The following is an 11,006-nucleotide window of genomic DNA, read 5'->3' as shown; positions in this document are numbered from 1 at the left end:
AAAACGTCCTAACTAATCCTCACTCAGTCATTCACAGTGGTCATGCCTTAATTCAATAAATACGAAGTGTAATCTGAAAGACTTTATCTTGTCAAACTTTGCGACAAGGAAGGCATACGCTAAGGCGTTACTGATAAGAACCTTGATTATATAAGAATTTAAACGACAGAACCAAATGCTGTTAATAACATAGAAGCAAATCCGTGTTACTATACAGGGTGTCCAGTGAGTTTGTCATTAGCAACTGGTCATGAGCATTCAAGACTTTCAAAGACAAGAAAATCCAATAACATTTTTTTTTTTTTTTTTGCAATAGTTATACACAATTGTTCGGTATTGTTATTCATAGAAAACTGTCCATCGTGTAAACAAAGAAAACTTAAATAGCCTATATTGGAAAACTAGTGCAATATTCCGTATATACTCGTAGGCTACATTATTTCATACATAATGTTAATGACAAAACTTGCCAAACAACCTGCACATTCAGTAGCCCATTCTGTGCAATGAAAACAATAATCTACTCTGATGAAAATACTGTACTTCCACAGCAATGACAACAAAATCTAGAGAACTATCAAGTAATGCTGAAACTGACAGAAGTATTATCATAGCGTCACTTAATGGATAACTGAAAAGGTACCGAAAGCTTAAATCTTTTATTTCCAATAAAAATCTAATGTTCCGAAAGTAATATGTCGGCGTTGGTAAAACACTCTATGTGATCCTCATACGAAACAGGATTGAGAATATTGTTTCCTAGTCTTGGTAGATTTAAGGCAGGACACGAGCTGTGCTTTAAAGAGAGCTTGACATTGTCACATGACAGGTGAAAGTTAAAACACTTGGAAGGAACATGCATAGAGCAAATGAAATGCCATGGTTTTACTTGTTTGACGTGGGATAGATCTTTTCATTTGCAGGCATCTATAGCCACTTTCGTGTTGGTTTCAGGGAAATACATGAAAAAATTTCTCGAATTAACTTTGCATGTAGCAACAGCACGACACAAAACTGCTACAAATATACACCGTAAGCACAAACAATACGACTTCCCGCCAAGTGATGTGGAAAGGGGGCGGAGCTAGTGACGTCATAATAGCTAGCCAATCAGGACACATGGGCTGCCACGTACTTCTATATAGAGAATTCTTGTTGTTATTTATTCGGTGTTCATAAAAGTATCAGGAATAAAACAAAAATTCCCTTTATTTACTTTAACGAAGTGCTTAGTCTACCATTAAGCCTTAAAAAGTCCCTAGCAAAAAAGTCATTTTCAAAATGTGTTACTACAGAGCTCAGTGGGAGTGGAGACACCTCTCCTATACCCACCTTGGGGCAACCCATATGAGACAACAGCAACTAAAACGTATGCTAAAATGCTTCATTGAGAAAATAAACTTATTATAAAATAATATGCTTAGAGCTGATAAACGCTAGGAAATACCAACAACTTATCTGGCGAATTTTTCCACTTTTAATTTAGGAAGAATACTCAAAAGTTAAAAAATATAATAAATAAACATCATATGATGTTATCATACAAAGGAAATCTACTTTAAAAACTCTATAAAATCTGCATATATTACTAAGTTCTCCCGTTCATAAACTTGAAGTAAACATTTTCCACGCCGGGCGACGAGTCGACGACGAGAAGAGTCCTGGGAAGCAGGGTTGAGATATAAAACGCACTCAATTTTTCCATATTGACGAACTATGGCGACTCTGACAGACCTTACTGACCAGGACAGTGGCGTAGCAAGTAGTGAGGCCACTCCAGAAAGCCAAAATCTCAGCCCATCGACCCAAGATGAGGCAGTTAAGAGTGGTGTTGGGGCGTCGTCTGCTGCGAATACGGCGGACTCTACTACCCATGCACCTGCAGACTCCTCCTCACATGCCACCAGGAACGACTTGGAAGACGACGACGAGGATGATGAGGTGTGGTTTTGGCCTGTTAACTGTAGTCAACTTTCAAATGGCAGAAGCTGTTGGTACAGCACGCACTGGCTGGTAAAGTGAGTCACATTCGCGTATCCTAATTGCCATTTAACTTCTGTATGCCTTAATAGTGGCAAAGACAAATTAATATATGAGTACTAGGCTCTAAGTAATTAGTTCCCCACGCTCCATAATGTATGACATCCTTGTGCAATGCAATTCGTTTGCAGATTAAACTTATGCTCAAGATTCTGTATTTACCTTGTTACCAGTGTTCAGTGGCAGTCATTCCCATTTCTTGTTTCTCTTGTATTTTTTGTATTGGTTAGAGTTATAGGAATTTGTTGCATGCCCTTTTTTTTTTATTTTTTTAATGCATTTCAGTCATTTGTGAGAACTATGTCAAAATTTAAAAATTTTGATATGTTGCTTAACCCCTACAAGCGGGCATATTTTAGGCACGGCTGCCCACTCAGTATGGCAATATTTCCCAAAATAGCCTTATTTCAAACCCTCGTATCTGGGAAAGCATAGCAGTTAGGGACGCAAAAACTGTACCGGCATTACTCACCAACTCTTCATCTTGCGAATGAAAGCATCCCCAGGTGTGCAGGTGGACACGTCGATGAGTAAGGATGTGAAGCAGATGATTAACTTTTGGCGCTCAAGGCAGGATGTATTCATGCATGTGCGCATGGCCCCAACTCTGGCTTTGCCCTCAACATGATAACTCTTCCACAACTAGATAAATTAGGCCCTTTGGTGTCCAAGGCATGCCCTGTGGCACTATCACTGAGCCCTTTCTTAGTATCCTTAGAAAGAGCCTTGGAAGGTGTGGATGAGGCAAGGGGTCTGTGTAAGGGGGGAATGGAATCTCTTAAGTCTCAGAAAACATGTTTCAGCACCTGCCTAAGTCACAGAGAAGACTGAGGTACGTTTGTGTGAAAGACTCTCCCTATCTTTTGGTGATGAGAACAAGTGGTGGCCACTTCAAACTATGGCGCAAAAACAATTGTGGTTCCTACTGACACCCAGTGGCATCTATCCACCAATTTTGCGTTGGTCCCGATCGACACCCACCAGGTAGGGGTTTAAGTCAGATGTGAAATAAAAAAAAAAAATTGAAATACATTAAAAACCTACCTGAATTGAACCCCAGCTGTCCTATCTAATCTTTCATAATCAAACTAAACTTAATTTTGTCAACAGGAGAGGAAAGCCCCCCCCCCCACTCTCCTGGTGTCATTAACCAACCCAGACCACCATTTAACCTAACCATGAAAGCCACTCATACCTTGAAAAGCAGCTTACCTGAGAGAGAAGGTGTAGTTTAGGCCTTTTCAGCCACCTTGGCACTGCTGGGGATGGGAGCTGTCCCAACATGGTGACCATGTCTAAGGAAAGCAGTTTGCAGTTTGAACCAGGAAGGGGTGAAGTTTGTGTCCCTTATGACCTTTCACAGTCAGATACCTTGAAAGGTATTGTCTCAGGTACCTTGCCTGAATATCAAGGTGCTTCACCCACTCCTTTATGTTGTACCACAAAATATGCTCTATTGTCTGGGTGTGTAAGCCTTAATTTTCATGATCGAAAAAATTTACCTCGTGATTTATTACTGTACCATCTGTACGTATCTCTCCCTGTACAGGGTTCTATAAGCTTTCCAACTTTTTGAAGATATACGGTAATGCTTCCTGGGTGAAGAAAACATTTTGTGAGGGGAATGAGTGTCTTGCGGTTCTGTCGCTCTTCTTTGGAGTCCATCAGTGGCACGATGAACCGTCACCCAGATGTACGCTCAGTCCCCCAGAACAACCAAATCTGAGTTATATTTCTGGTGCACAATGAGTTTCATCTATCTCTACATCCATGCCTAGCCCACCAATTACCTCATACTTAGGGGACCAGTTCTCTATCACTTTGCTACAGTAGTTTCTCCATTCAACACTGGCATGTGGTCCAATACTCAAGCTTCTGATCACTGAAATGTGCCTCCATGCCTCATCCAGCCATGTGTTTATGTAAAGCAAGATTTGCTACAACTTAAATGACTTTTCTAACACAGTACTGTACCTTCAAAGGCATGTGTTTGATAACCACACTTTTTTTTTTTTTTTTTTTTTTTTGAATCACGTGCGATTACTCCAAACACAATTGTATTCTTTATACCAACACTGATTACCACAATTCTGGCACTTCACCTCACTTGATAAAACACTGTGTTGACAGAAAAAGTTAAGGCTGGCAGCATTATTTTCATATGCAGAGTGGATAACTTTGAATGGGGTAAGAAAACAGTCACAGCACAAGGACATCTTGAAATTGCCTGCTGCTTTTCAACAGGGCTAGCCCTAGGTCATCTCAGCATCTGTTGGGTCAGGTTGATTAAGGGCCATCATGGGTCAGTTCAAAGTGCGTGCCACCTGAAGTATCACAGGTTGTGTCATGTCAGGTATTTCATGAAAGACTGTCAGGAAGCAGTCTTACATGAAATATATATATATATATATATATACATACACACATAGTACATATACTACCAAAGAACTCGGACTTGGCCGACCTGTACTAGCCCAACAAATCCGTACTACAATCAATCAATCAGTCATTTCCTGTGGCACCCCATGGGATGCATAGGGCCTCAATGAACTCTCTCCACCAATATTTGTCTCTTGCCATCTCCTTCAGGTCCCACCAACACTCCTCCTGCTTCTTTTTTCATTGTCCTCAACCAGGTTTCCCTCGGCCTATCTCTACCTCTTCTTCCTCTAGCAGTCCACTCTGGCACATCCTGTAATAAACTACCTTCTTTTCTGTATATGTGCCCCAGCCACTTCCAGCGAGACAGTCTCACATATTCATTAATTGGTTCCACTCTCGTAATATCCTTTACTCTTGCATTTGTAACTCTGACTTGCCATTTTACCCCAAGAATCCTTCTCAGTATTTTATTCTCAAATCCTAATACTTTCTGATCTGTTGCAATTGTACTGTACCATGACTCATGCCCATAAATTAAAATTGGTCTAACCATGGACTTGTAAATTTTCACTTTAGTATGTACCGAAAGCATATTATTATTCCAAACAGATTTCAACATTCCAACTGCTCGCCAGCCTGCCTAATCCTGTCCTCAGTTTCATTGTTTAATGATCCAGTAGATGATACAATCGTTCCCAGATATTTAAAGTTTTCTACATTCTTCACATTATTCCCAATTACACAATCGATTTGGTTCTCCACGTTCATATTAATAATTTCAGTCTTTCCACAATTTATTACCAATCCCAGTTTTTCTCCTTCCTCCACCAGACAATCAAGCACCCTCTGCATCTCGTAAATACTTCTGCAAATCAGTACAATATCATCAGCATAGTCCAAATCCATCAGCTTCTTATTTTCTTTCCAGTTAATTCCTGCACCTGTTCTCCTTACAACCTTTTTCATAAAATAATCCATAACCAAAACAAACAGCAATGGCGAAAGAACTCCTCCTTGAATCACTTCTGACCTAACTTGAAATGGATCACTCAAAGAACCACCCACCATTACCTTACAGAAAGTACCTTCATGCAGGCTTCTAATAATATTTACAAACTTTTCTGGTATAGCATAGAATCTCATAATTTTCAACATAGCTCCACGTGAAACACTATCAAACGCCTTTTCAAAATCCACAAAACACATACTAAGTGGCATTTTCATCTCATTAGCTTGTTGCATTAGATGCCTTACAATAAAATAATCCGTACTACAGTAATAAATTATTTAATTTGTCGATCCTACTGGACAAATGCATACTGGACACGAGGGTCCTGTATGTATACTTTATGTATGTTGTTACATAGCCTATGATTTCATCATCCTTTGTGTAATTTTAACGCACAGTTGCTGCATGTTTGATCACGAGCGTGTTCTGCCTCAGTCCCCCCCTTCTACCGTTATAGTAGAGTAAGTCGTTCTCTCTGTTGTCCAGAGCGGGATTGTGAACTCTATTTCCCCATGGCTTTCATTTGCGCGTCCTCTTACAAGTTGTATCAGGCTCTGCCGGCCCCTATATAATGAGCTCAGTCTCTGCATCGTTGCCACTTAGATCTGCTCCTCATTTTGTTCACATCTCTGTCCTCCCCTGTACAGATATTATTATTGTGAGTGCTCAAGGAGTCTCCAACCATCTAGCAGCTGTGTGTAATTTGAGTATAACTGTTGTATTTTTCTTGTACTGTATAGCATAAGTTTAATTTGTAGGCCTAGTGAAGTTTGTAATTTATGTAGGGTTCTTTGTCAGTTATTTTTGATAATAGTTTGTATCTGTAATTATTTATCTGGCATTCACTGAGTATTATCTGGTATCTCATTTTATCAGGGCTGACTTAGATAAATTTACTCTTGCTAATTTCGTGTTAATAGAGGCTATTGCAGTTAACCATATATTTAACCTGTTTATTTGCCATTACATTATCTTTATGAGTCCTGAATGTTTTGTTGTTAGTTTGTGCATTAAACTTTAACCTGTAATTTTACCTAACTCTTTTGTTTTGAACCTGGAACTTTACGGGACAGTAGTGACTCTTCGTATTCTCACTTAAAGTGTACATTATCTTTTTCTGTTCCGTAACATAAATTTGGCGACCTCATATCAGGATATTCAGGATATTATCATAAGGATATTGTTTGATATTTTGTGACTGTGATATATTCATGATGGCTACTATTTCTACACTTGATGAAGCCAAAGATTTTTTGTCAAATGTGCAAACAGTGTGTGATATAGAAAACAGAACAAAGAATGAACTTAAGCTTGTTGCTCAACAATTGGGAATTGCAGTTCACTCTCATCATTCTAAAGATCAAATTGTTGGCATGATTAATAAAAGCTTGTTTAATGTAACTCCTCCAAATGAGCAAACGCAGATTGAATTAGCTAAGTTACAGCTAGCCCTGCAGGAGGCTCGTGCTAAAGAAGCTGAATTTCAGGCAAATGCTAAGGAGGCGGAATCTCAGGCTCGGATTCAGGAGGCACAGATACAGGCACAAGTTGAACTTGCTAGGATTCAGGCAGACCATGAGTATCGCATGAAACAAGGTGGAACTGGATCATCTAGCTCTGATGATTTTGATGTGGCTAAAAATGTTAAACTTGTCCCTCCTTTTAATGAATCTGATTTAACAAAGTATTTTCAGTTGTTTGAGAGGGTAGCTACAGGTTTTAATTGGCCTAAGGAGTATTGGCCAGTACTCCTTCAAACTGTTCTCACCGGTAAAGCTCAAGTAACTTATGCATCTTTGCCTCAGGATCAGTCTGATAATTATGATGTAGTTAAGAGCTTGATTCTTAAGGCCTATGAGCTTGTTCCTGAAGCCTATAGAGTAAAATTTAGGACAACTTACAAGCAAGATAAGCAATCCCATGTTGAGTATGCAAAAATCAAAGAAGATCTGTTAGAGCAGTGGTTAAATTCTAAGAATGTGGATTCTGATTTTGGTAAATTTAAGCAGATGATTTTGCTGGAGGACTTCAAAAGGTGTATTTATAAAGATGTAAGCCTATATCTTGAAGAGAAAAGAATAGATAATTTGTCTGATGCTGCAGTTTTAGCTGATGAATATGTTCTCACTCACAAGAGATATTTTAGAGGAAAAAGGAAAGCTGAGAGTCAGTACGTTGCCTCTACTCAGAGTACAGGTAACAGGAAAGAGAATAAGGATGATGTTCCTCAGGAAGTAAATACCAGCTTCACCTCTAGATTTCAGAAAAGTAAATGTACTTATTGTAGTAAGCTTGGTCATACTACGGAGAGATGTTTCAGGAGACAGCGTGATGTGAACAAAAAGGAGTCTTTAAATATTCAGTCAATTGGTCTAGTGTCCACTCTTGAGAGTTCCCAGAATTCTTTAACTGAGTTAACTGAACCTGCTTTGAGGGGTAACTTAAATTCTCATGATGGAGCTCCTCTTTTGAGCAGTAACGTGGGTGACACTCTCAAGAGTTCATGTACTAATTTCCTGTCTGATGGTTTTGTCAGTCCTCTGGACAGTAATGACAGGAAATCAGTTCAAATATATCGTGATACAGGTGCTTGCCAATCCCTTATGCTGACCAGTGTTCTAGGCTCTAATGTTAATTCCTCTGATGAAACTGCAATCTTACAAGGTGTAGGGAATAATTACTTCTCTGTCCCTCTGTGCAGAGTGAATTTAGAGTCTGGTTTTGTTAATGGTTCCGTTATGGTTGGGTTGGTTGAGACACTCCCAATGTCAGGTGTAACTTTCTTACTTGGAAATGATATTGGTGGAAGTCAAGTGTGTCCAGCTCCTCAGTTGTCTAGTGAGCCAGTGGCTGCGTCCCAGGATTGTGATGTCCCTGATGTGTTCCCTGCATGTGCTGTCACTAGGGCTAAGTCTAAAGTTACTGGTGATTTAGAGGATAATGATGATGATGATGTTATCCTAGCTGACACTTTTCTTGCTAATTTGGACCACTCACCAGATGAGGCAGTACCCCGTAGTGTTGATAATTTGTCTCGTCAAGAGTTGGTTGAGTTGCAGGTTGCTGACCCTGAGTTGAAAGGTCTAGCTAACTCTGCTTACAGTGAAGAAGAGTCAGCCGGTGCTTCTACTTGTTATTATGTAAAGTCAGGAGTACTTATGAGGAAGTGGAGACCCCCAACAGCATCAGCCGACTGTGAATGGGAGGTTGTACATCAAGTTGTCATCCCTCGTGTTTGTAGGCAGGATATCATTAGAGTGGCTCATGATTCCAGTTTGGCAGGACACCTTGGAGTGAGGAAGACTGTGGCACGCATTTTGGAACACTTCTACTGGCCAGGTATCTTCAGGGATGTTTCCTGGTATTGTAAGTCTTGTCACACTTGTCAAGTTGTGGGGAAGTGTAATCAGACCGAAAAGGTTGCACCTCTAGTTCCCATTCCTCCTTTTGAGGCGCCTTTCACCCGTGTGTTGGTGGATATTGTGGGCCCTCTTCCTAAGACTTCTTCAGGATTTTCTTATGTGTTGACCATGATTGATATGGCTACTCGTTATCCTGAAGCCATTCCACTTAGAAACATCTCAGCAAAGAACGTGGTTAAGGAAATGCTGGGGTTCTTCACAAAGTTTGGTCTTCCCAGGGAGGTGCAGTCGGACCGGGGAAGTAATTTCATGTCAAACGTTTTCAAGCAGTCTCTGAAAGAGTTGGGCATCACCCAGATCACGTCTTCAGCTTACCATCCCCAGACCCAAGGAGCGTTGGAGAGATATCATCAAACACTCAAATCGATGCTCAAGAAATACTGTTTGGAACATCAGAAAGACTGGGATAAAGGTCTTCCATTCGTTGTGTTTGCTGCAAGAGAATCTCCAAATGAATCACTGGGCTTCTCACCTTTTGAACTACTGTTTGGCCATGAAGTAAGAGGACCCCTTAAGTTACTCAAGGAATGCTGGCTGTCGGAGGAAGATGACGTCAACCTGCTGGAGTATGTGATGAAGTTCAAAGAACGGCTGTCCACTGCTTTACAGCTGGCGAGAGAGAATTTAGGAGCTGCTCAGGAGAAGATGAAGACTTGGTATGATAAGAAGTCCAGGTTACGCCACTTTCAGCCAGGAGATCAGGTTTTGATTCTGCTACCAGTTCATGGGCAACCTCTTCAAGCCAAGTTTAGTGGCCCTTATTTCGTGGAGAAGAAACTCAGTGATGTCAGCTATGTCATCGCCACACCAGATCGTAGAAAGAGCAAGCAACTATGTCACATCAACATGCTAAAGTTATATCACAAGCGGGATGAAAATAATCCAGTCTGCACTGTAGCTGTTCCACCCGAGTCTGCAAGTGAAGCTCTCCCATGCAGTATGAGCCTGAGTGATAGTTTGGGAAGAATCCTGATATCATGAATGATCTCCAGACTAAGCTTTCTCATCTACCTCCCAAGGAAAGGCAGGAGTTTTCGGCATTACTGCAGGAGTACCCGCAAGTGTTCCGTGCCACTCCAGGAAGAACTACTGTGTTGATGCATGATGTCGATGTTGGAGACGCAAAGCCAATTAAATTGCCTCCTTACCGTGTGAACCCAGTGAAAGTTCCTCTCATCCAGAAGGAGCTTGGCTACCTGTTGGACCACAAGATGATTGAGCCCTGTCAGAGCGCGGTGGAGTTCTCCTGTCACTCTAGTCCCTAAGCCAGGTGGGTCACATAGGCTTTTCATCGACTACAGACGTGTTAATCAGATAACTAAAACAGACACTTACCCTCTCCCTCGTGTAGAAGATTGCATAGACAAGATCGGAAAGGCTAGGTACATAAGTAAGTTTGATTTGTTAAAGGGATACTGGCAAGTACCTATGACTGAACGTGCTAGGGAGATCTCATTTTTTTGTAACATTAGGAAAGACCTTTGCATGGTCTGTAATGCCATATACAGATTGTTTTAGAGTAATAAGAAATTTCCTTTGTAAATTTCTTTTTCTTAGGGGGGAGGTGTTACATAGCCTATGATTTCATCATCCTTTGTGTAATTTTAACGCACAGTTGCTGCATGTTTGATCACGAGCGTGTTCTGCCTCAGTCCCCCCCTTCTACCGTTATAGTAGAGTAAGTCGTTCTCTCTGTTGTCCAGAGCGGGATTGTGAACTCTATTTCCCCATGGCTTTCATTTGCGCGTCCTCTTACAAGTTGTATCAGGCTCTGCCGGCCCCTATATAATGAGCTCAGTCTCTGCATCGTTGCCACTTAGATCTGCTCCTCATTTTGTTCACATCTCTGTCCTCCCCTGTACAGATATTATTATTGTGAGTGCTCAAGGAGTCTCCAACCATCTAGCAGCTGTGTGTAATTTGAGTATAACTGTTGTATTTTTCTTGTACTGTATAGCATAAGTTTAATTTGTAGGCCTAGTGAAGTTTGTAATTTATGTAGGGTTCTTTGTCAGTTATTTTTGATAATAGTTTGTATCTGTAATTATTTATCTGGCATTCACTGAGTATTATCTGGTATCTCATTTTATCAGGGCTGACTTAGATAAATTTACTCTTGCTAATTTCGTGTTAATAGAGGCTATTGCAGTTAA

At 40.5% G+C, this 11,006-nt stretch overlaps 1 protein-coding gene across 1 annotated transcript in view; it reads left to right on the top strand.

The window, feature by feature from the left end:
* Window positions 1–1,628: 1,628 nt before the first annotated feature.
* Window positions 1,629–11,006, top strand: part of mge (translocase of outer mitochondrial membrane 22 homolog mge) — a 46,254-nt gene continuing 36,876 nt past the window's right edge. Inside the window, exon 1 of the mRNA XM_080274250.1 lies at window positions 1,629–1,941. Within this exon, the coding sequence (XP_080130376.1) occupies window positions 1,717–1,941 (225 nt within the window). The 5' untranslated portion in view covers window positions 1,629–1,716. The remainder of the gene's footprint in view (window positions 1,942–11,006) is intronic.

This window comes from Coenobita brevimanus, chromosome 57, assembly GCF_032717465.1.
Source record: "Coenobita brevimanus isolate Jiangsu-jjx chromosome 57, ASM3271746v2, whole genome shotgun sequence".
Lineage (NCBI taxonomy): Eukaryota > Metazoa > Arthropoda > Malacostraca > Decapoda > Coenobitidae > Coenobita > Coenobita brevimanus.
The sequence above is the reverse complement of the archived record's forward strand: the minus strand, read 5'-3'. Positions and strand labels throughout refer to the sequence as shown.